We start from the raw sequence: 27,443 nt of genomic DNA, 5'->3' as shown, positions 1-27,443 counted from the left end.
ATAAGGTCTTCAAAAATTTGTGGCCAAAACAATATCAATACAAAATTGCACAATTAATCATTCATGAATTACACATACTGTACTTCTATAGAAAAGATTCTTTGTTCAAAATGCCTAAAGATATGCAAATTCTGACAATGCATATAATGTATACAACTCTGATCATTCAATCCAAAGTGCCCATCACAAATACATGTATCATTTCTTAAGTATTTAATCAATCTATAAGAATCTTGCGAGCCTATCAACTCCTTAAGGCTTTAACAACTATCTTTTTCTCACTTGTGAAATATCTGAAAAATTGTGAACAGCAATAATAATACATTTTATTGCTTTGAAACTTTTGAGGTCTGCGACACCCCAAGATTCAGTTTTTTCTCTGAATATTGCTAAGTTTTGCACTACATAAATATGAGCCCCTTTCACACGAAGGGATCACTTCTACAATAACCATTACAGTACTAGGAAAATATTGCTAGAGGTATTTATAGGATACTATAGCACCAAGTATAAAAATACTTCATTGGAGAAGGTCTATGTACTGGTAAACAGATCCTGTGACACTAAAATTGACAGCTACTTTCTGCTACCCATAAAGGCTTTCTGTACCTACGGTACTTGGTCTCATCAAAATGGGCATTCAAGAGTCCAAGTTGGGTGCCTTTGACCTTTTAGCACTTACATCAGCATCACCATTTTATTATTAAATGCTAAAGCAGTTGATCCTTAAATACACAAGCCAAGGTGTTAATAGGCGTATAAAACACACTGAAAATGTGATATTTTCCCCCACACCCTTAGATGAAAAGATCTGCATCTTCTCTGAAGAGAATATATTGATATACTTAAGTACTTCCTGCAATGCCATAAAACCAAAATTCTCCATGTTAAAGTAGCCAATAAAAGAACATAGTTACCATTACAGCAACATGTCTCTATATGTGGATGATTATGGAATTAAACAGAGGCATTACAAATATAAAGCCATTTAACAAATTCAACTGCAAATTACTAAGCTTATCAACCAAAGCCCTATTAATAATGATAATAATAATAATAATAATAATAATAATAATAATAATAATAATAATAATAATAATAGGTTTCTTACTCAAAAGAAAGCATCTTAGTAATTAACTTTACCAACAAATTTTCTTAGAAATTTGAATTTATATTAAAAAAAACAATATCTAAAACCTCACAAAGGCAATGAACTGGATATTGATATTAAGCTACTCACCACAGCCACTGCACTGGAAGACAGAATCTCAGTACGCGTAAGAACAGCAAAGTAAGCCACATTCGCCAGGAAGTAGATTATAGTTACAAGTGGCATTGAAATCATAATGGCCCGAGGTAAATTTCTGTGGAAAAAAGGGGCCATTATATGGAATGACAAAGTTACATGATTAGTTGCTTCTGAAAAAAAAAAATATTGATATATCATATATGTTACTACAGGTACAGGTTGTATCTCTTTAACCCAGCAACCATGGGACTTTTTCATTGCTGGACCACAGAAATTGTCTCCAAGTCTTATAAAAGTTCCTTTATCTAATTTTTTCAGTAACTCCACCTTTTCAAGTATAGAAACTAATTTATGCTTATGCTTATTAGCACCAGCACCATCTTCTGCACCTCTTGGCCTCTTGTATGACATCCTAAAGGGCTAAACTACAGCTAAATATAAGAAAATAATAGGACTTAATTAGCTCCGCTGCAGTGTAAACAGATTTTGGCACCTTAGAGCTGCCCTGTTGGCAGATCCACAAACTAATAATTAATGGTGGCAGATTCAAAACGTGCCAGACAACCGAGCACCTGATTAGAGAAGTACAACCTCTGTATTACAAATGGTGTGTTGCATATTGGAGTTAAAGGACCATACTCACCTTCATCCATCCCTAACGCCAACCCCGCCCCACAGGAAACAGCATCGCCACCCCCTGCAAGGTAGTAACAGGAAAGCAGACAAAAATGGCCACATTAGTTCACACTGTCTCTAGCTGTCAAGTGTGATGCACTGAAACCACAACTCCCTATCCATATCCAGGCCCCACATGTGTGTGTGTGTGTGGTGAGAAGTGTCAAGGCAAACCTAAGCATAAAAAAGGGTTGTGGATGGTAGGCTATGGTTTCAGTAAACAATTCTTCATGACAGCGAGTGAGAGGTGTGTGTAAATGAGGCCATTTTAAATGTATTCCCAACACTACCTGTGTAAGGTGAGAGATGCAGTTAGATATAATATATATACATACCTTTTTTTTCATATTTGATCACTGTTTCCTGAGTTAGTGAGGTAGCAGGGTAGTGCAAAGAAACAAAAAAAGATATATAAATATTGTACTGGTGTCTAATGACAAACAAATGATTCCAAAACATCCAACCAAGCAAAGCAAAACAAACAAAACTTTACGTTTCTCAAACAATATACAGAAAGTAATTTCAACAAGGAGGGAATAAAATGGAACCCACGGAGGAGTTGGGGTCGAGGGTGGGATGCATGGAGTTGCATAAGAATGAGCATATCCCTCTTGACATCTCACTCCTAACCCACTCTACAAGGTAACACTCACTTTCACTTATGACAGATTGGTTAATGCTATGCTACTAGATGCGTGCCATACCAATATGCAATTGTGTATCGGAAGCAATCACAACAGCACTTGCAAAACTCATGCACTGTAAAAGTTTAAGGCACTGTTATCAGCCTTTGAACATGAGCAATGCTCACTATAGTGAGACAGATTTAAGGACAACACCTTAACAGGTGTCAGGCATTGCCAGTAAATCATTGAAACTCAGTTTGGAGATGGCAAGGAATGAAAACACCTTAGTAAGAACTCCATATGTCAACCTAATCAGAATGCAAAAAGGAACATAAAAAATGTGCAAAGAAATGTTGTTTGAAAAACAATGTTGTTGATTTCCATTGGATAGGTTACACAAAGTATTATCTTATTAACAGCAATGGAAATTCGTTCTAAAACTTGAAAGCTTTCAAGGTCTTCAAAAGTAAAAATTGCATATCTTTCATATTGGTATGTTACATACTAAGCAGATGTTTCTGAAATAAATACTTGGTTTTAGTACTGACAGGTAGTACACCTACGATATACCCGTAAATATCTTAAAACAGTCAATTTGCTTATAGGAAACCTAGTTTGCTCTGCAGTATACATGCTAATTAATGGAAGATACTTTATCCAATATTCAACATCTGCTGATATCATTTGATGCATCTTTGACATTGCAGGTATGGAGACATAACTGCACATATCAGTGAGATGAGCAGAGGGAGGTAATGGGAGGGAATAAAGATATCATTATTTCAAGAAGCCTAAGTGGTAATGCCATTCAGCCATCACCTCTTTGGCTGACAATGCTAAACCTACACAATTTATCAAAATACCTGTATAATTCTATCACAAACCGTCAAAACAAATACAAAACAGAAGATAAAATCTTATCAGTCCTACTCTGATTGCAACTAAAACTAACATACAACAAATAAATTTACAAAATGATACCCATGTCTTGGATATACATGTTATATGTGAGGTTTAGATGCAGAGTAGAACTGATAATGTTTTTTTTATCCACATCAATCATAGGTGTTACCAGACTCCATCTGCCTGTGGTTATACCATGACTGAAAAAAAAAAATTTAGCAAGGCTATATCATGAAAGGAAGTAGAGGCTCATCAAAGGCTCTCTCACTCCAAAGAAGTTTTATCATTTCTCTGCTACTGGAAGCAGCACAATCTTGGAGCTTCAGGAGCTAATAGAGGGAGGTCCTTAGGCAATTATGAATTATTAAATGAATATAATAAGGACAGTATGCAACCAAACTTTAATTACCTGTATGGGTTTTTCAGCTCCTCTACAACGAAGTTCAAGTAGTTCCTGGGGAAAAAATACATTTCATGTATAATAACTACTTTTCTATTTCAACAAAGGAACTTCTCATCATCAAACAGGGCATTGTTAGTAATAAAACTATAGGTTGAGTATTTTCTTCACATGATTTCATATATCAATGAAAAAGAATCAATCTACTTTAATTGATAATTTCACCATATAAAATGGCACAACAGCTCAAACTTTGTTAAATTCATAATTTTGCTTGAAAACAACTATTTTTCAACACAGCATCAAGAGCAATTTAATTCAAGTGCACATAACAACATTTTCAAATTTTTTTCTAAAGTGCGTAAGGCTAAATTAAATATCTGAGAATGACAGTTTCAAAATGAAAGCCTCTAAGAGGCACACTTAATCAGGTGCCTCATAGAAATGTATTGGTTTAGAGATACTCTTTTATTGTTTGCATTCAAGAAAAAACCAGGTGAAAAGTTAAAAAAAAAAAAAAGAATGGTAAAAAGCTCTACAAAGAATTTTCATCCACATACTATTTATTACCTTTTATTCTGTTCCCATTTACATGGGTTGTATCAAGTGCATACAGACCTTCACATCACTCATACATATCATCAACTTGTCTCCAGTATGTAAGAATGAACAAAGGCTCCCACACTAATATAAGGTGCATTTAGCCTTAAAGACAGTTTTCCATTAATCAAAATTCCACATAACTCATTAGAAGCCTCTAAATAATGGAGCACGAAGTCAAAAATATTATAAATACAGGAAAAATACCTTATGTTAATAAGTAGAATATTTAGAAATAAAACTATGTTGTAATCATAAACAGCATAGATAATTTTGATACGACTAATAACTAACTGCCTTTATCTTGCTAAATTTCTGTATTGCTAAATGAAAAAATTACCAAGGTATGTTTCCAATGGCTTAAATTTACATATAGTAGGATAAAGACAACTGGCAGAAATTGATGCCTCATAACATCTTACCACCCAGCAAAGGAGAAGAGGCCCTGGTAGAAGGCAGTGGCAAAGGCAGCTAGATCCCAATTAGTCTTGTCGAAGGGTTTCTGGTAGTTTTCAAGGTTGCCAGTGAACAGGTGGTACAAACCTGCCACAATGATTATAAGAAGGGCCAACACCTTGGCAGCTGTGAACACATCCTGGACTTTCGTTGCCCATTTCACATTACTGCAGTTCACCCATGTTAAAAAACCTGAATATGGAACATTAACATACAGGTATGATCAGTGCTGGTAATTTTTTTTACGTTATTATTCTAGTGAAATCCTGATCTCTTAAAAGCATTTTGTGTATATATTTAACTATAAGTTAACCTCTCAACTATACACTATTCATAACTTTAGTTACTTTTGCTGGTGTTTCATAGCTATAATCATTAGTGCTGAGCATTTTATCAAATGTAGCTACTGCACATCAATATCTAATTAAATCAGATTGACATTAATGTGAAATATTGTATTTCAAAGATTTTCTTCTGCAATTATTTTAACAACATTCACTGTACTCAATCTTTTTCAGAAAGTCAGAAATTTGGCAAAGAAGACATAATGGCACAGACCGAACATATTACATGAAATAATGCCAAATAAAAAGCTTTAATAAGTTAACATACATTTCATGAAATAATAAAGAATATTCTCAATACACAAAAAGAATGCAAGTTAATTACAGTAATGAGTACATCTAGCCCCTGCTTAGCAAAAGGGTTTCAATACCTAGAAAACCTTTTAATGAATGACTTGTCAATAAGTAGAAAATAAAACTCATATAAGTGTAGGGTTATGTTGCATATTTTTTACGTAAGGATGTGTTGATGTCTGTTGATGTCTATTGCTATTAATACTGTGTTTGAAGTGGGATGTGTTTGGTTGAAGCCTTCCATAGAAGGATATGTTAGGTCTGTGTAGTGTGGTACTGGTGACTGGATCTAAAGGTATATTGTGAAGGTGAAAGATATTTTTTGATTCTGTTACGGATCAGTTTTTCAAAGAATTTAATTACCAAAGATAAAAGTGATACAGGAGAGTAAAAGGAGGGTGAACTGGGTGGATTGGAGGATTTAGGATCAGTTACAATGAAAATTTTTAGATATTAGGGATTTTGGTCAGTCACGAATGGGTGAAGATATTTGTGATTACATGGATTATAATTAGTCCAAACTGTTTTATGTGAAAGTCTGAAATGTTGCCAGAGCCTGCTGAAGGAGAGTTCTTTAAGGTTTCAATTGCACCACTTGTCAGTGGGAGTAAACAGTGGGTGAGGAGTTATTTTAGGGTGGATTTTTTTTTGTAAGTTTTTCATGACTTTCCTATTTAAGGGTGAGATTGGTTTGAGACTGATTTTTGAGTAGTGATTCATGAGTATGTCTGTGTGTTCATTAGAAGAAATATTACTGGATTGGATCAAAAGTGTTTCATGTGCAGAGACTGGCTTGGTGTAGGAGGAATGGACTTTCTTAATTATGGGAAAATAAAATAACATAGATTGTTATAAATGATCTGATCTGTTTTCTGGTCTACTTGGCAATATCAATGCTAAGTATAGCAAACTACTGCTTGGCCCCATGGTTGCTTGAGAAAGCATACTGCAGCAGACAGCCCATGCAATGCAACCTTATAATATTGTTGGAACTACTATTCCTTCAGGCATACCCAATTTTGCTCTCCGAGATAAAAATGTTCTCTCTTTCCACATATTCTTTTCCCGCTCCCAGAACCTTTGCCCCCTCCCCCACTCAATGACTTGCTTCCACTTCCATGGGTACATTTGCTGCTAGGTCCACTCTCAGATATCTAAAACACTTCACGTCCTCCAATTTCTCTCCATTCAAACTTACATCCCAACTAACATGTCCCAGAACCCTGCTGAACCTCATAACCTTGCTCTTATTCACATTTACCCTCGACATTCTCCTTTAGTACACTTTTTCAAACTCAGTCACCAACTGCAGTTTCTCACTCAAATCAGCCACTAGTGCTGTATAATCAGCAAACAACTGACTTCTTTCCCCTTACAACCCTATTCATAGGGAAAGCAAATCCAAATTCTCCCAAAGATGAAAATCATCAAAAGAAAAAAATTTATGTTGTACTTACAGATAACAACAGCTGCTATCAGCCTAACAGCAATATCTGGTGGCTCCTCGCAGTCTGGGAAGACAGGTTGCAAGATGTAGTTGGCAAAGGTGAGAGCAATGACAGTGTTCCCTGTGGGCATAATGATGACCAGTGCCACCCACAGATACAAGAAGGCAGCCAGAGGACCAAAGGCCTCATGAATGTAAGCGTAGTCACCACCACTTTTAGGAATCATTGTACCTGGACAAGGGTAGAAATTACAGCTATGAAGTCTAGTAGCACTCAACTCAACACAAAATCATCTTTAAAAATGTTTTATTTGGGTGGCTTCTGTCTTGTGCTGTGTTTGATTCATAAATATGTAATGGTTATGCACATCCTTAAAATAAAATACCCAGTCAATCACTATCATTACCGTTAGTCACATTATGATCATTATCACTGTTTATATAACTATAAAAACTAATACTTATTTCTAGTATCACTAAAACATTTCTACAAATTACGACAGCCTAACTGCATCTTCACTTGTGTACCTCCACAGCTTGGTCTAGAATGGGACCCAAGTATTACTGCTGCTCCTTTAAGTAGTCAAGACTTGTTGAATTCCTCTACTGGTTGTTTTATTGTGCTTCCTATAATTGCAAGTGCTTACTCTGTTTTCTCTCTGCATTTATGAAAATCCCTTCGGTTACATTCCATATCTATTATCCGCCAATCGCTTTAAGTCAAGAAAGGAAAGATTTTTTAAGTGAAAACTGGGAACCAAGGCACCTGGAATTTTCATGTGGATTCTCCGTATTCTAAACAATAAAGCCATTTCCAATAGGCTGCTTTGTGACAGTGGCAATGCAAGCAGTGGTCGACCTCAGCATATATTTTATTCATTCCCAAATGGGGTTGGATCATTCATGTACTGAACATACAGATTCCTATATAATTAAAAAAACACCCTCAGCCCTTGTTCAGTTTGTTGGGAAACATACAGCTCTACACTAATGAGAGTGCATCATACTCATTCACTTTGCTCGCCAAGTTGCTGCAACAAACAAGACGGACTATTTCACACGAGCCACACTTAAGATGCTTCAATTGCACATGATCTCTAATCCATTTCTCTAGCATCTTCCACTGAAATCCCTAACCCAAATCATTTCCCTAACTGCATGTATATCTCATATGCAATCTATTCCTCCTCCTTGTACCTTTTACTGTACTATCTCCCTGACAATCTATCACCTACCAGTGTAAATGGTCATTCTATCCTAACAATCTTTACAATCTTGTTTCTATCTCGCATCATTCCTTCTAGCCTCCTATTTCCAAATATACTAAGTTATCAGTCTCTATAGCTCTTATAATATAAGTGACCTATTCCGACCTATATAAGCTTGAGTTACACATCCATACCTTCACAATTTAGGATAAGTATTCTTCATGCAAGCTTCTCCTACGTACACTGTTTAATTTACCTTTTCCATTCACGAGAGCTTTCATTGCACCCTTAATTTTTTGTTACATGACTTCTCTCACCTTAAGCTTTCCTATCATCATCCTTCATGAAATATACTATAAAACAGGACTAGTCTGAGACAACGGTAACTGAAAATCTCCTTGAGTCACATGAACATTCAGTACATACAACCCGCAAATCCACTTCATTTCAATTTTCCTGCCCACAACATTAACATTCAGTATATACTTTACTCATTAACAATTGCCACACGACCCCTTTCTTAGAAAGGATCCAGGCGGACCCCCTTTTCCAGGGGCTCCAGCAGTCCAAGACTGCGCTACACCCAGTAGCAGAGACAGGATGAACTCTATTGTATTCCATCAGCTGACGATGATACAGACCCGCTAAAGATAAAATTTTTTGTTCATTCACAGAGTAACCTCAAGTAGGTGGAGTCCTTTAACATCTCTCTCTCTCTCTCTCTCTCTCTCTCTCTCTCTCTCTCTCTCTCTCTCTCTATATATATATATATATATATATATATATATATATATATATAATATAATTTTTTTTTTTCCAAAAGAAGGAACAGAGAAGGGGGCCAGGTGAGGATATTCCCTCAGGGGCCCAGTCCTCTGTTCTTAACGCTACCTTGCTAACGCGGAAAATGGCGAATAGTTTGAAATATATATATATATATATATATATATATATATATATATATATATATATATATATATATATATATGATAAAAAGAGAGAGAATATCACAGGCAGACATCGTACAAATTTATGAGGCATCAACGCGTGGTAAACGAGCCTGGCCTTGCAGCTGACTTTTGAGCCACATTCTCTATTGCCACAATTCAAAGAGGCACTTTAAAGGAAAGTAGGCTTCCTGGCGTTACCATTCAAGAACCACTTTACAACAAAGATGCACCCGCAACCCCAAGGTTCTGCGGCGATTTGCCTTAACTAACACCATGGAATAAGATGAACTGCCCAAGAATGATCTATATACAAGCACCCCATTGCTAAAACATCCCTCCCGACGACACCATTCAGAAAGCAGTTGACAAAATCATTGCAACCGCCTAAGAATTCCTTGGCCTTTTACAGATGCTGATTCCTCAACACCGAGGAATGGTGTCCAGGACTGTGCAGCACTCACAGTTCAAAAACCACATATACCTAAGGGAGAGAAAATATGTAGCCCGGCAAGAAAGGAAGACTGATCATTCATGAAGGGTAAATAATCTCGGTCATCTCGTGAGTCTATCTGTACGAAAGTGTATCTTGGAAAAATTTTCCTGACGTACTTACATGCTCCAATACAGGTAATTTCTTCACCTTCTCTCCTAATTATTTACAGGTCAATAAAATCACACACACACACACACACACACATATATATATATATATATATATATATATATATATATATATATATATATATATACATAACAGGCTAGGAGATAAAGAAGTTTGTGTGTGTTGTGTAAACATTAGGCGAACCCCAATGAGGTCTGTCGTCAGGGTTATCAACCACCACGGCTCATCACGCATCAAGATATTACTGATTAAGGATATTCTTGTAAAATCGTTTAGTTGATAGTCAATAAATCTTTTGATTCTAAGGAACATCATAGTAACAATTAGTGGAGCAATTAACCAAAGGTACTGATACAACTGCCTTGGTATTACAATAAATAACATCCACATTACGCGGAAACATACGAAGGGGTCGGTGAGCATCAGGTCAACATAGACAAGATAATTTGCCTAGCCCGGGGGTTATAGCTTAAACATCTAGGAATCCCAGGAAGCCATACCTCGCTCTGTTACACAGGATGCTATAAAGTGTAAAAGGCTCGTCCTCCTGTATGAGTAACGAGTCAATAATATGTCAGCAAGAGACACTGACAACTTCAATTTCAATAGGGCACCACCAGTTGAGTCGTGTTGTGCACCAGTACATCAGTGAAAGGGGGTCGTGCCGTGCGGCAGTATGGGACTAAGGAGAATCTTAGAAGTTTGTGGACGGAAACTGTGAACTGTACCAGGGCCGTACGTTGGGCGCATCATGCTTTATGTGAATAGTGCACGTACAAGGCCGACCTGACTTGGGGAACGTTGGCCGTCGCTTGGCGAGGAGTGCCAATCAGCTTGGATCCCCTTGCACGCACTGACCAACCTGAACGGAAGATGTTAAATGTGTGTAACCAATTAATGCTGCCTTAACTGAACTTTTGCCATCAGTGACTAAGCAGAGTCGCACGTCAGTATTATCCTGTGCAGCAGGAATTACAGTGTGTTGTTTATTTGAACATGTCAATAAGTTAAGTGCATTAACAAGATTTCCCTTGTACTTATGAATTAAGAGCGCTTTGGTTATGATTAGCAGGTGTTAGGATGCATGTCTCATTATGTCTGATACTGTTAGTAGACTTAGATGTTAAATGTGAGAATATTCGCGGCCTTTCCTAAGCCTACAGGAAAGCGAGTGGTCACAGTATGCTTGGCAGTCCATTGGCTTAGATAGGTCATTAATGTCTATCAAAGGATTTTTACTAAAACCATGGCTATGGGCCCCCACGGTAGCCTGACATGATCACCATCAACTATCAAGTTGTAACGACTAGTTTTTTTTTCTTTTTTGTTCTTACCCCTACGTCAACATACACGCTGCCGTCGGACTACGTTGACAAACGTCAAGGTAAATGCCGATTGTTACCGAGTGAAGTCATTCTGAATAAGATATATCCAGAGTGTTTCTTCACAGAGTAAGTTCTCAAGGTAACCTGTTTACCAGACATATCAACACGGTTCTGCACTCACAGCTGTTTTACAACACGGGCAACAACACCATGGGTCTGATACCGTAAGCAACGTGTCTACACCCAAATACGGAGTGTTGTCTAAGGAATGAAAATACATGCTTTAGAATGAATCAAAGCTTTGTTTCTGTGTCAACCTAGTTTTTCAAGCACTACAGCCTTTCACTTGAGGCAGGACTAAAGAATCCAGAAATATTACGGTAAAATTATTAAAACTTTAGAGGACAGAACTTTAGCCACCCCGTCGCAGCTGAGCGGATATATTCTGTTTAGATTTGTTAAAAGTGTTCTCAGCTGAGGTAACCACTAACTGGTCCATAATGTTTCTTTTGCCAGCCGGCAAAGAATTAACCTTGGGCCCTCTGTATTTGTGCTATTTTACCAGAATATGCGCAGTGCCCCCTGATTTTCGGATGTGCTGGAAATGAGATGTTAGAGGACAATGTGTGGTGTGAGGTGGTTTGATCGAGTAAGTAATGTAAGGGTAAGAGAGATGTGTGGAAATAAAAAGAGCGTGGTTGAGAGAGCAGAAGAGGGTGTTTTGAAATGGTTTGGGCACATGGAGAGAATGAGTGAGGAAAGATTGACCAAGAGGATATATGTGTCGGAGGTGGAGGGAACGAGAGAAGTGGGAGACCAAATTGGAGGTGGAAAGATGGAGTGAAAAAGATTTTGAGTGATCGGGGCCTGAACATGCAGGAGGGTGAAAGGAGGGCAAGGAATAGAGTGAATTGGAGCGATGTGGTATACCGGGGTTGACGTGCTGTCAGTGGATTGAATCAAGGCATGTGAAGCGTCTGGGGTAAGCCATGGAAAGCTGTGTAGGTATGTATATTTGCGTGTGTGGACGTATGTATATACATGTGTATGGGGGGGGGTTGGGCCATTTCTTTCGTCTGTTTCCTTGCGCTACCTCGCAAACGCGGGAGACAGCGACAAAGTATAATAAATATAAATATATATATATATTTTTTTTTCACACGATTCGCCATTTCCCGCGTTAGCGAGGTAGCGTTAAGAACAGAGGACTGAGCCTTTGAGGGAATATCCTCACTTAGCCCCCTTCTCTGTTCCTTCTTTTGGAAAATTAAAAACGAGAGGGGAGGATTTCCAGCCCCCCGCTCCCTTCCCTTTTAGTCGCCTTCTACGACACGCAGGGAATACGTGAGAAGTATTCTTTCTCCCCTATCCCCAGGGATATATATATATATATATATATATATATATATATATATATATATATATATATATATATATATATATATATATATCCTACACAATATGCCGTTTTTATCATGCTAGTACGGAATAATCTTGGTGTACAGGTATAGGAAATGACATTTGATATTAGATTATGTGTAATTAATGCAGTACTCCTGGCGTCTACACTCCTGCGTACAGGGTACGAGTAACTTGAGCCGTTTTTAATAATCTGGCTTTTGGCCCAGCCAATGGAAGTCACTGTCTTTGTTAGATTCGCCAGATCTCTCACCTGGTATGGATCCTTGTCTCTCGGCAGCTGCCTGCTCTCAATTAATGACATTTAGTGAGCCAAGACCTTTTGAACATTTCCATCTTTAGAAGGTAAAGTAAGCATACTAATCAGTTCTAAATCTTTTACACTTCTATTTTTCTAAGCTCGAACGAGTTCATATTTTGCGAAGTTGTTTGTTCTAGTTCTGATTTTTTAATTCCACTGAAAGAGACAAAATAAATTCTTCGTTGACTATTATTATTACTGGCCCACTAGAAGAGTTGTTGTTGGTGGTGCAGAAGATATAGTAAAGATGGTGATGAACAGAAGATAGCAGAAGGTGAAAAAAAAAGATAAAAAAGAAGGAAAGAATGAGATGTACGTACAGTTGGCGTTCAGAACACCCTGCCAATATATAATTTAGCTGGGAAATTGTAAATCAAAATAAATTTTCGTCGAGGTCTCTCAGATAAATTCCTTTTTTGATTACACACACACACACACATGGTTTGGGCACATGGAGAGAATGAGTGAGGAGAGATTGACCAAGAGGATATATGTGTCGGAGGTGGAGGGAGCGAGGAGAAGAGGGAGACCAGGTTGGAGGTGGAAGGATGGAGTGAAAAGGATTTTGTGTGATCGGGGCCTGAACATGCAGGAGGGTGAAAGGAGGGCAAGGAATAGAGTGAATTGGAGCGATGTGGTATACAGGGGTTGACGTGCTGTCGGTGGATTGAATCAGGGCATGTGAGGCGTCCGGGGTAAACCATGGAAAGCTGTGTAGGTATGTATATTTGCGTGTGTGGACGTGTGTATGTACATGTGTATGGGGGGGGGTTGGGCCATTTCTTTCGTCTGTTTCCTTGCGCTACCTCGCAAACGCGGGAGACAGCAACAAAGTATAAAAAAAAAAAAAAAATATATATATATATATATATATATATATATATATATATATATATATATATATATATATATATATATATATATAGGAAAGGATCACAATTGAGCGCGTGATCAAATATATTCCTACGAGTCCACGGAGAAATGAAACACGATAAGTTCCAAAGTGCGCTTTCGTGTGATAATCACATTATCGGGAGAGCTACAAGAAAGGAAAATAACAACTGATATGCAACGAAGAGACGTATATCAACTGACGAAAAACTGACACCTACTTGTACTTATTCTGTATTCTGATGATGTGATTACCATGCTCTTTCGAACACCTGCAAATAATCAAAAGGAACTGTAGTTTATCGTGTCTCTCCTGACAGATTCCAATAACTGGCATGCCGTATCATTTGGCAAATTTCTCGCATGCGATGAAAATATTACCGACGAAGATTAACGCTCAGGTTTCTCTCTCTCTCTCTCTCTCTCTCTCTCTCTCTCTCTCTCTCTCTCTCTCTCTCTCTCTCTCTCTCTCTCTCTCTCTCTCTCTCTCCTACTGGACAAGTGGCATTTAGGTCTCGCCCTTGCGACCTATTTCTCGAGATCCATTCACAGCCTAGACTTTACTCGTTTGGTAACGTTTAACGCCCGCAGACCACATCCCATCCCGTCTGGGGCAGGCCAACCTTGACCAGTACGAGACGCAGGCACTGGACCCGGCCTTCATCACATTGAAAACACAGACACGCATATCTAATAATAATAATAAACTTTTTTACGAGTAACGATTAAATGTTTTACCAGCCTTAGCATACTTCTTAGGCCAAATGCTGTTACTCTTTTAAGAAATAGAATGTAACAATGAAAGGTTCCTATGACTGAAATATACCTGAAATATAACATACGGGTTCTGTACTTAATTACTTGTTAAGACAATGTGAAAAATTTAAAGCTTCCACCGGCGCACAGATACAAAAGAAATATTAAGAGAATAATCACGATATTTTTCTAAATCCTGTAATCAATTAAATTCTTAATCAAACGTCTAAGGAACCCCTAAACAATGTTTCATCCCCCAAAAATTGTATTCAGCATACAAAATAAACCCCAAGACGAGGTTTTTTACCCAAATCTATTTTCCGCACAAAATAGGCAAAATGTGTTGGTATTTTTTGAAGCCAAAAACTTTTACGTTCAGAATTAGAATAAGACAATGAAAAACTCTTATACCTGAGAAGATAATGTTAAATACATCATAATGCTTCCACCGGTCGATGGCTAGAAAAAACGGTATCAAGCATTTTATTATGAAATTGTTTTAACCTCGTGATCACTGCATACTTAAAGAAGTTAATGACCTCCCCCCAAACTACGTGTCAACCCAAAATATGTTTTCAGCATGAAGAATTGGCGCTACAGTGAGGTTTGCAAGAAATGTACCTGCTAAAGTCAAACAAACAAAAAAGACTCAAGTAATTGTTCACAGAGTTTTCCAGGTTAACCAATATTTTCTTTCAAATCTGGAATATGACGACACATCGAAAGACTCCTATATGGTAATACAAGGTATTACATGTTCCCCTCTGTGACTAACAAATACAGAAAAAAACGATACCGCGTATAATAATGCATTATTCAGTACGTCGCGCATACACGTACATCATGATTACAACAGCCGTCCTTGAACACACAGCAGAACCTCAATAAGCTGACAGCAACAGCCTGTACCAGTCGATACAAAGTGACCTCGTTCCGTCTGACGCCAAAGCAACACCAGACACCGACTCCAACACAGGAATGGAAGGCTTCACCAACCCATATATATATACCCTCGGGTAGGGTATCACTGACTGAACGGAGGAGGAGGAGCCCATTTCCACAACATTCCAATCATTCGTCTCTAAGTGGGATGGAGAGAATGGGAAACTAGTTGGTACGGAATGTACTATTAACGTAGCGCGACTCGTTGTCTGTCATACATTTTACATGGCCAGATCGAGGGCAGGGCAGTTTGGGCAGCTGCCAACATATCTCCACAAAACTTCTTGATAAATAAAACTTATATACAAATAAAACTGTTCCACGGAACTAAAATTGTCACTGATCTATTTTTCCCAAAAAATATTTCAGGTACAGAAGCGTTTCGTTATATTTCAGTTTTAACTTTTCTTAAAAATACCCTGAACTATAATCTGCAATATTTGCTATAGTTATAAGGAATTTGCTCGAAAACCTAAGCAAATGGACAATATTTCATGCTGAATACAAATCTGGGGCTGAAATGTTATTTGAGGTTCATTAAGGCTTGTAATTAAGTCTTTAAGTTAATATATTTCTAAGATAGTTGTGATGATTTCCTTTCTATATGTCGGCTCGGAAAACAATTGTATATTTTCTACCATTATTTTAAGTGGAGAAATGCTTCATTTATGTTGTAATTAAATTTCAAAACGAAAAATTTTTGGCTAAAAATATATTTCCCTGAACCTGCAATTTTTCCTCAGGATACTAGATTTGCTTGAAAACCTCAGTATACGGATTATTTTCCCTTAAGAATACGAATATCAGTTTGAAATATTGTTTAGGTTCATTATGGACCATAAATACGTCTTTACATAATGACATATTTAAAACATTTTGAGATCATTCGCTTCGTATATGTCGGCTCGGTGAAGCTTCAATATTAGTATTTTATATAAATAAGCGCTTCATTACAATATATATATATATATATATATATATATATATATATATATATATATATATATATATATATATATATATATATACATATATATATATATATATATATATATATATATATATATATATATATATATATATATACATATATATATATATATTTTTTTTTTTTTTTTTTTTTTTTATACTTTGTCGCTGTCTCCCGCGTTTGCGAGGTAGCGCAAGGAAACAGACGAAAGAAATGGCCCAACCCCCCCCCCCCATACACATGTACATACACACGTCCACACACGCAAATATACATACCTACACAGCTTTCCATGGTTTACCCCAGACGCTTCACATGCCTTGATTCAATCCACTGACAGCACGTCAACCCCTGTATACCACATCGCTCCAATTCACTCTATTCCTTGCCCTCCTTTCACCCTCCTGCATGTTCAGGCCCCGATCACACAATATATATATATTTATTTATTTATTGAACGGTTATTCGGCAGATACCACGATTAAAGCTAAATGTCAATTAGGCTAACGAGAAACGAACCTGTATGCTTACTTTTAAACAAAGTGATACGATTTCCAACAGCATGCTGAAAATTTCGTCTTAACAACAAATTTCATTGACAATGACATTAACGAACATCGTAAAATACCTTTGTTTCACACACACACACACACACACACACACACACACACACACAAAATCGAAGATATGTGAGCTTGAACATTAAAAAAAGGAAGCAGATACACAGAAGTGGAACCATTAAACCAACAAATAGATTATAGGCTCCACCATCCTTCATTTGAGTCACTACTTTGTGTCATGAACGAGGAGAGAACTGCCTATGAAGTTGCCAAGCCCTAACACCAACCTCTCATGAAAAAAAAGAGAAAAATACATTAGTTTACCTTTGTGGTTCGCTACGCTCTCCTTTATTACCAACGGACGCCCCCACAAACGAGCCATCAAATTTAAACTTAATCCAAACTTATTGCTGCGCCCCATTAACCAGCCGCCTACTGTCGGCTTCCTTATTCCTCATTTCTTCGCCTTACTCACTAGGGTCAATGCACTTGAGGTATTGGGAGCGTAGTATAAATATCCTTTAAACTTTAATCGTGTTTGTGTTTATCTTACTTGAGCGCTGGTATCAAAGGGGATATTTTTGATTTCCTCAGGTCTGGGCGCACAATTCCCTTGATTGTATGGAACCTCGCGCGATACATTTTCTGAGGGAATTCGGAATCTCCAATGGCAAACCCTCGGATTTTTTTTTTTTTTTTTTTTTGGTACCTTAACTAAACAAGATTGCTACTAATGCGTCATGCCCACGTCTTATGAAGCCGTTCGATTTATCAACTCTGTCACTCAACCTCACAACCTCCGACCCCACTAGGCCCTACACCGAAATGCTGATTTACTTTCTCTCTTCTACAGTTATTACTTGGTTATTGCTCCCGTCAGTTAGTCATATTGTCCCATAATTACGATGGGGCCGTCGGTAACTCAAGGGTGATCTGTTTCGATATCTCTTGACCTACATCTCGAAGCTTTGCAACTTTCTAACATATATCTTTTCAAACAACCTGTGACTTAGCTCTCTTAAAAACAAAATCCTACCAAATCTTTTAAGATTCAGTCCTTTTTCTTATTTCTCACTCGCATTAAACCTCTTCACATTACAATTCAAGTCTAGCCTCGGTGTGGACATCTGTCCGTGACTGGAGCTTCCAGCATAACGTATAATTATGTGAAATGGTTTATCTTCTCTAAGGTCCTCACCGCCAGGGTGCGAACGCCATCATCTGTAAGCCAGCCAGTGTTCATGAAAAGACAAATGAGGGAAGCCTATTACTGGCATTTTAAGAGACCTCTACTGGACAGGCTGCGTACGTTAATAGCATATCTTTTCACACTGGGGAACACCACTTCTGATCTACATCCCAATAATCTCGAGGACCATATATATGCTGTAAGTATGTGCAGTCTTGGAACAATCTTTACAAGCTCTCAGGTGGAAAAGGTTTTTCGACTGATAGTTATAATGACGGCTTTAGTGACCTTGGCAGCCCATTGGCCAAAAGTTCAACCAACCAAGTAACAATCTTTCGTCTCTTTATTTTCTCTCTCGTGTTGTATGGATTCTGGCCTACCGACCTACACCTGTCCACAGCCATTCAATCCAGCACTTAAAGATACATACACAGGGAAATGGTATGAAAGACACGTCTGGCTTACCGAGCTCGGCGTAGCATAGGGCTCCCACCGTGGACAGGATCCCAGACACTCCCCACACCACCAGCGCCACCCCAACGCTGCCGCTGTAGTCCAGCACGCCCTTGGGAGAGATGAAGATGCCGGAGCCGATGATGATGCCCACGATGATGCCCACGCCATCCATCAGCCCCAGTTCCTTCTTCAGCTTGAAGCCCGAATCAGACGAGCTATCTGCTGGTTCCACGTCGCCTGAGGCATTCCTGTCGCTCCTGGAGGCGAGGGGCACAGCCTCCGCTCGCGAGACACTAAGGACGTCCTCAGCGGTCGTCATGGTTCCCACAACTTTATCAATACGTTTACAAAAGACAACAAAACAACAAGGAATAAATGTAACTTATTGGACGGTGAGCGAGAACTCCCCTTGGTCAAGTCCACTTTATCACTACGGGGGTGACACAAGGTTGCATTTGTTTTTCTGACGCTCTCTGAAGGCACTCGCGGCAATCCAATCACTCTGCCCAGAAAACTCACTTCAATCCCCCTACTAAGAGGCACAAAAGTATCAGTCGCGGAAAGGGGAAAAAAATTATCACTATCCTCCCCCCAGAGGCACTTACACTGGAGATGATCACTTTGGCGTACACTGGCTGTATGATTGCAGAGGCACTTACACTGGAGATGATCACTTTGGAGTACACTGGCTGTATGATTGTTGTATGATTCTTTCTCCTGAGATGAGCATACTTATCGAAGCTGTCGGCGGCGCTCCAGTTTCTCGGAATCAATCGAGTAAGGCACTAAATGGACGGACGGTCTTGAAGGGCATTCGAACTCGCGGGCACTGAGACTGGAGAGGCTTAATCGCTTGTCCCATGCCACAAGTCCAGTTGACAGTTTTTGGCACACAATGCGCAAATCCCTCAGGCGGTGACTGGCATAACGTGATCCCACAATTCTCGCTGATTAACACGCAGACAAGCCAAGGTTCGCGCGCTGCCCGGCGCCGCGCTGTGGAGCTGCTCACCAACTTAACAACTTCCGTCTCACGACCCTCCGAACCGTATCGTATCGGGGATGTGGCTACGGTCACCGTCGTATCTCCATCATCGTGAGTTCCTGCGTCGATCGGTTCAACGTTCAGTGTCGCTCCGCCAAAAACTTCCCTGAAGACTTCCTTCCCAGAACCACGAGTAGCGCTGGCTGGCTTCCCAGATCAAGGCACCTGCGGGGAAGAAAATGCACATTGTAAATCACATACAAACACACACGCACAATACTCAAGAGCATCACAGGGAATATGTCCGACTGTGAGTACAAAGGGGACTTTCAAAAATACATATGTGTTCATAGCTAATCGAGAAATTCCATTCCCCACATGTATTGAATACACACACACACACACACACACACACACACACACACATACACAAATCTTGTAATCCGCCCATGTTGAATAAGAGAATCATTTTCGACGTCTGTCGAACGTCTCCAGAAACAAATACTCTTTCCTGCTCCAAGGGAGTCGAAGACACTCACATATACATACATACATACACACACACACACACACACACACATATATATATATATATATATATATATATATATATATATATATATATATATATATATATGTATATATATATTTCTTTTTTTTTCATACTTAGTTGCTGTCTCCCGCGTTAGTGACGTAGCGCAAGGAAACAGACGAAAGAATGGCCCAACCCACCCACATACACATGTATATACATACCTATACATTTCAACATATACATACATATACATACACAGACATATACATATATACTCGTGTACAGATCCACACATGCTGCCTTCATCCATTCCCGTCGCCACCCTGCCATACGCACACACACACAAACACACACACACACACACACACACACACACACACACACATTCTTTCCTCTAGGGACATTGTATCATCGTCCGTTGACGAAAGGGTGTAATCCCGTCAAGGAACCTCACTCCAAACGTCTCTCCTTATCCCCCAGAACTCCACCCCAGCGACCCCGCACAGCATCATCCATTCAATCAGGAGAGAGAGAGAGAGAGAGAGAGAGAGAGAGAGAGAGAGAGAGAGAGAGAGAGAGAGAGAGAGAGAGAGAGAGAGAGAAGGGGAGGATAATGGACCTTGCTTGCTGTGTACTGAGGCTTTGTTGACTAACTGCCTCATCATTGTCCCAATCACGCTGGAGTGAGCGGTGACTGACAAGCGCACGCCACGAGCGAGGGAGGGCCAGCCCTACCCTGGCCATCTATGGTCGTCTCACACAGGAGGAGGAGGAAGAGGAGGAGGAGGAGAAAGAGGAAAACGAGGAAGAGGAGGAGAAGGAGGAGTCCCTTCTCCAAAATGAGGTGGAATCAAGGAGGTCGCCTGGGGAGGGACGATGGACAGACTAGGGGAGTGAGTACTTTGGTACCAAGGCGGGCCGAGAGCACAGGTGGAAGTCGATCGGCCGTGTCCCTCCAGCAGTGGTGGTGGTGGTGGTGGTGGTGGTGGTGGTGGTGGTGATGGACAAACCTCCCACACCTTCCCCGCCCTCACAACCAAGCGACGCAAACACTCGGGAGAACTGGTGTAGATGCGAGAGAAGGGTTCACCAGGTTTATGTGTGTGTGTGTGTGTGTGAGAGAGAGAGAGAGAGAGAGAGAGAGAGAGAGAGAGAGAGAGAGAGAGAGAGAGAGAGAGAGAGAGAGAGAGAGAGAGAGTGTAAGGAGAGATGCCCCCTACCCCCACCTCTCATCACTACTACCGAGGATTATACAAGGGAATTCAAACGGCAACAGACCACTGGGTCCCATTCTAGGCCATTTGTTGATAGCGGAAGAGATAAGAAGACCACAGGTCAGCGTGATAAGTGTGGAAGACCAGTAAAAGTACAGCGGGTGGGTATGGGGGGGGCGCACTGAGCCACCCACTGGGGGCCCAGCCACATCTACACTACTTCCTCCTTAGCCATCCACTCAACGTCACCAGCATCCTCGCGAGATAAACAATTACAAAACGTGATCCTGACTGACTGGGTCAGCTGGGATGCTGTGGCGAGGAGGAGCTCACGACTAGTGAGGTTTTTAAGACGAAGGAGGTCATGCCAGACGAGGTCATGATAGAAGAGGTCACGACAGAGGAGGCCACGGCACAGGAGGTCACCTCGGGGTACGAGCTAACACAACACTAAAGCCCCAGTTCCCACAGGTGACGAGCCGGAGGAAGCGATTCCCGTAACTCTTACAATCTCGCGGGAAATCATGATGCTTCACACCTGCATGCCAACAAGAGATGACGATTCCTTGTATGTCATCAGGGAGAATAACCCTCTCCTTTTACCTCTACAGAGACAGAAAACACGCGCATCAGAAACGACTCCTCAAAAGACGTGTATCCAGCCCACTGGCGAATGCGTCCGTTCCCATGTCATTCACCACGAATCTAAAATCGACTTGGGAAGGTGAGGGGGGGACGTAGCAGGCGGTGTAGGAGGGGTGTGTTACAACCCCTGGCTGCGTCCTCTCCATCAAGGATGGGCACGTGCAGGGTGTGTGTGTGTGTGTGTGTGTGTGTGTGTGTGTGTGTGTGTGTGTGTGTGTGTGAAACGGGAGTAAGGGTCGTCTGTACCCATTGGCACATTAAATGAATTAAAAAAAAAAAAAAAAAAGAATCTACGAACTTTCTCGTTCGGCCACTCAGAGTGAGTACTCGAGATAAAAAAAAAAAAAACGAGACAGTTACACGTTTTAATCTGATACGTGGATGTTGACGCCTGGCCTGGGGTAAACTTGGAGGTAGTGTGGCACCCATGGTTTATCTATACACGAGTCCTGGAGACGCCTGGCCTGGGGTAAACCTGGAGGTAGTGTGGCACCCATGGTTTATCTATACACGAGCCCTGGAGACGCCTGGCCTGGGGTAAACCTGGAGGTAGTGTGGCACCCATGGTTTATCTATACACGAGTCCTGGTGACGTCACGTGTCATGGGGTGACCATTACCATCGACCAGCCATCTCCCATTTCGTGTGGGATCGACAAGACGCGTGCTCTCCATGCGTTGTCCAGCGAGTTTCTGAGAGAGGCTACAGGCACACCATATTTCCCCCACTTAGTTCTGTGCTCCCTCTCAACCCACAGACGCAAAGTGCGAAGAAAAAAATGAAAAAAAAAAAAAATAAAGGCTTCGAGAGCCATGTGCGTCTTAAGAGTCTGGATAATCACACAAGAGTCTGGATAATCACCCCCCCCCCCCCGAGGAAGTATGTGACGTGGCTCAATGAGGAAATTTGGTAGAACAATTGTTTGAAATAGATTCCCTGCTTTCCGTGTTCTTTTCTCATTCCTATAACGATCAAGTCAGTGTCGCGTGGTGAGAGGGTGGGAGGAGGAGGAGGGAGAGTCTGCAGCAGCTGTGTCGCGTGGTGGGAGGAGGAGGGAGAGTCTGCAGCAGCTGTGCCGCGTGGTTGGAGGAGGAGGAGGGAGAGTCTGCAGCAGCTGTGTCGCGTGGTGGGAGGAGGAGGAGGGAGAGTCTGCAGCAGCTGTGTCGCGTGGTGGGAGGAGGAGGGAGAGTCTGCAGCAGCTGTGTCGCGTGGTGGGAGGAGGAGGGAGAGTCTGCAGCAGCTGTGCCGCGTACTCGGAGGGTGGGAGAAGCACAGCATTTCAGGCGTCGGTCTCGTCTTGTTCCTACGGGTTGGACTGGCGTTCATGTTTACCACCGTCGACCAAGCCGGAGAACCGGGGGGGTGCTGGAAGGTGTTAGCGAAAACAGGAAATGCTTAGGAGAGTGAGAGAGAGAGAGAGAGAGAGAGAGAGAGAGAGAGAGAGAGAGAGAGAGAGAGAGAGAGAGAGAGAGAGAGAGAGAGAGAGTGGGTGGTGGTGTCGCTGGCGAGGGCCAAGCAGAAAGCACGGCGTCATCTCCTGTGTAAACACCACTTCTATTCCCTGACATGACTCGCTCCTCAAGATGTGGTCATCCCCCCCTCCCCACCTCATGACAGCTCCACAAGAAAAGAGTCAACCACCAGGCACCCCCCTCATGACAGCTCCATAAGACTTGGGGGGTCAGCCCCTTCCCCTCCCCAAACCCCGGTCTCCACTGAGGGTAAACATGGAGGTCCAAGTGACCCCCTTCTCGGCGTCCCCAGGATATTCCATCCATTCGTCCACTCACCGTCTCCTACACACACACACACACACACACACACACACACACACACTCCCCTTCAACCAACCGAGTCAGCCAGCCCCTTTGACAACAGATAACCTTCTTCACCCACCGGCTACGTCGATACTCCACCATAAATAAGTTGTTACTTCCCCCCCAACATCAAGAAAAGGTCATCGTGTTTAAGGGGAGGAAGACAACCTTTTGAACCCGTCGTATATCACACGTTATCACATCGCACGACGGAATACTTTCGTCTACCTCTCTGGGGTCGCTGCCCTCAAGTCTCTTCCTTCTAAGAAATCATGCTAGAACCATTCGTCCTCGGAGGGTCGTTGCCTTCACAACGAGGTCATCCCACACTGCTCCTCCTCCCACCGAAATGCTCTACTCCTCCTCCAAACTCGTACAGCTTCCTCCCTCCGCCCAACGTTGTTGCTGTTGTCGTTGTCAGTGTATTCCTTGTGTCCCTCTTCCATCTAGAAGGCCACCGATCCGCATCCGGACACCAGGCCACCCCACCCACATCCACACACCAGCCCACATCCACCCACCAGACAAGTCCACCCCACCAGGCCACTCCATCCACATCCACACACACTAGGCCACGCCACCCAGTTCTGATCCTACCACCCTCCAATTACGGCTATGAAGAAGATAAATGAAAACACTTTAATTAATAACATTTCGACGACTGCCTCCTCGAGATCATCCGCTGACGAGATCGATCTCCTCTCGAGATCATTGCCCTGCTATCAAGCAGCAGCGAGATTCTAAGATAAGATCTCTCCACATGTAGACAAACGAAGCCATGCGCTAACAAAACAAAAAATGAAAACAGACTCTCCCAGACATCACAGCAGCTCAGAGTGAAAAGGTAGTTGATATATATATATATATATATATATATATATATATATATATATATATATATATATATATATATATATATATATATATATATATATATCAAGGTAGCGAGGTAGCGCAAGGAAACAGACGAAAGAATGGCCCAACCCACCCACATACACATGTATATATATATATATATATATATATATATATATATATATATATATATATATATATATATATATATATATATAGGTAGAGTTAGTATGATTGTAAAGATAGACTTTTTACAATAGGTGAGGCAAACCAGTATGATGGGTGAGACAGATCTACGTTGGCATGATGGGAGAGATATTGTTGGTATGACAGGTGAGGTAGAGTTAGTACGACAGGTTGAGGTAGAGTTGATATGACAAGTGAGGTAGAGTTAATATGACAAGTGAGGCTGATATGACAGGTGAGGTAGAGTTGAAGTGACAAGCTGAGGTAGAGTTTCATATGACAGGTGAGGTAGAGTTGATATGACAAGTGAGGTTGAGTTTATATGATAGGTAAGGTATAGAGGTCGCATGGCAAGTGAGGAGGACGAGTTAGCATGACAGGTGAGGGGAAACAGGTACGTTGGGTGCGGCATGAAGCAAAGAGACGAAGAGACTGAATCGGTGAGTGACGATAGAGAGAGAAGGAAAGAAAAGTGGAGGAAGGGAGTGGAACTTGAAAGGCAAAGAAGGCTATCAGGAGAAAAGGGGACGAAAGAGCCGTAGACGGAGAGAGAGTCGTATAAGACAGACAGACAGACACACATACAGGGAGGGAACAGAGAGAGACAGATTGGCAGACGACAGACAGACAGACAGACAAGGAGGGAGGGCGATGGACAGGGAGAAGCTAGGCAGACAGACAGGGAGGGAGGAAGGGAGCGAGGAGAGAAGACAAGGTGACAGATAGACAGGGGAGGGGAAGGCTGCGAGGGGAGAAGACAGGGGTGACAGATAGACAGCCAGACAGACAGGGGAGGGAAGGAGGGAGGGAGGGAGGGAGGAGACAGCCTGGAGAGGTAGGGAGGGAGGCGGTGACGATGTGGGTAGCCGTGATCACAGGAAACCTCCACTTGACTGTCCCCCGGTCCTCCACCTCTCCCCCTCCTCGACCATGTTGGTATACACGACGGTACACGAGACGGTACACACACACACACACACACACACACACGCACGAAGGTACACGGACCGGTACACTCACGAAATTTCTTAGGAAAAAAAACAAGACTGCAACACATCTTGGCTCGCAAGATCAACAGAACACAGTCAAGTATACACGATGGCGCGCGCACACACACACAAGACACAAGTGACCTAAGTAGCCATACACATAAACACACACAGCCACACAACACGGCAACAAACGGGGGAAGGATTACGCGCCTATCCTACGCAGAAACTATGATCTATACTTGTATCTGTAAGAGAAAAGAATACACATGTATGCACACCGAGACAGGATCGTAATACACATACAGCCTTCTATCTACACATTCAGTTACCACAGACACACACACACCATGATTCATGCACGAGACCACACAGGTTCGAATCCTGGAGGTGGCAGTCAGCCCAAAGCCAACCCAGCTGTTCACCTTTCCCCAAGGGCTGGTCGCTAGATGGGTGGCTGGTGTGTGTGTGTGTGTGTGTGTAAAAAAAAGAGTAAAGACATGGTACAAATATACAAGGTTAAAAGGCGGGGCAACACAAGTGTAAAACTCTTCCCCGTGACATAAAAACAAATTACAATCAACCATCACACAGGAACTTAGGCCGAGCTAGTTTGGAAGCCAATGCCACTCACAGAGGTAGCGTTGTACTGCAATGTTGTCTTGTGTATTAATCACATCACATATGATTTCGATGACCAACATCGGAATATGATAATAACAGATTGCATCACTTACAGGAGAGGGAGAAAAATGTAATGGTCAATAAATCTGTACGTACTTTCTCTAGCTAAGACGGTTCGGGCAACTGTTGTCCTAATCAAGGCCACACCAGAGGCGCTAACCTCGTCGGTGCGTTGGTGTTAAGTAAAAGTTGTCGATCCTTAAGACACAATGGTTCGCGGTGTAAAGTCGATTTACCGTGGACATCGTAGCGAGAAATATGATTAAATGACGAATTAGGCGTAAAAGTGACGTAGTTCCTCTTGAGATCAAGTACCAAAATCATGAAAATTATTGAGCTCAAATCACTTCGCGTTTCACCACATGCAAATGTTTAAACTACGACACGTTATGTTACATTATTCTCTACTTCTAATTTGCTTTGCATATAGCACGAAGTTGTGTGCAACTTCGTGAACTTGTCTTCCATTTCATGTGACGGGAATGGAGGTCAGACTTGTTTGACAAGAAATATAATCCTTCAGTGTTGGCGCGACGAGGCTTCTGGACTGGGATAAAAACTTAGGCCAGCCAGACTCGCTAACATTAGCCAAAGCAAGTCGTGGCATCGCGCTTTCCTCTGACGTTCTAGTTCGGGTCACTCATCCTGTCAATTTGCCACAGCGAAGAGGATTTAGTCTGAGGCCTCTCAAGCATGGCAGTGGATCGTGTTGTCCAGGGTATGTATGGCAAGGCATCGCTCTCTGAATGCTCTTCACGATACACGTGGAGTGGGAAACGACCTTGCCGATATCGAACTTAAATGCAGTCATGCACCTTATGCAATGGATTAATTCTTCCCAACATCGCTCTGGTCTCCCGCCTTTCTTTCTCACTCTTCTCTCCGTATCGCTCGCTGTCATCCCCTGCTGTTTTATTCTTATCTTTCGCCGTTCCCTTTCGCATCCTGAT

The 27,443-nt window shown here is 41.4% G+C and overlaps 2 protein-coding genes across 5 annotated transcripts in view; one reads left to right on the top strand and one right to left on the bottom strand.

Annotated features, from left to right (window-relative positions):
- LOC139752125 (alpha-2-macroglobulin-like) overlaps window positions 1-7,600 on the top strand; it is an 82,529-nt gene extending 74,929 nt beyond the window's left edge. For all 4 annotated transcript variants that reach the window (XR_011713482.1, XR_011713483.1, XR_011713480.1 and 1 more), the window contains one exon: window positions 7,007-7,600. The gene's annotated coding sequence lies outside the window, so the exon portion shown is untranslated. The remainder of the gene's footprint in view (window positions 1-7,006) is intronic.
- Window positions 1-27,443, bottom strand: part of LOC139752123 (large neutral amino acids transporter small subunit 2-like) — a 71,534-nt gene that overhangs the window by 15,093 nt on the left and 28,998 nt on the right. The window contains exons 2-6 of the mRNA XM_071668040.1: window positions 18,593-19,793; window positions 7,005-7,226; window positions 4,876-5,101; window positions 3,863-3,907; window positions 1,241-1,364 (exon numbers count right to left, since the gene is read on the bottom strand). Of these exons, the coding sequence (XP_071524141.1) occupies window positions 1,241-1,364; window positions 3,863-3,907; window positions 4,876-5,101; window positions 7,005-7,226; window positions 18,593-18,902 (927 nt within the window). The 5' untranslated portion in view covers window positions 18,903-19,793. The remainder of the gene's footprint in view (window positions 1-1,240; window positions 1,365-3,862; window positions 3,908-4,875; window positions 5,102-7,004; window positions 7,227-18,592; window positions 19,794-27,443) is intronic.

Source organism: Panulirus ornatus, chromosome 12, assembly GCF_036320965.1.
Source record: "Panulirus ornatus isolate Po-2019 chromosome 12, ASM3632096v1, whole genome shotgun sequence".
Classification (NCBI taxonomy): Eukaryota; Metazoa; Arthropoda; class Malacostraca; order Decapoda; family Palinuridae; genus Panulirus; species Panulirus ornatus.
The sequence above is the reverse complement of the archived record's forward strand: the minus strand, read 5'-3'. Positions and strand labels throughout refer to the sequence as shown.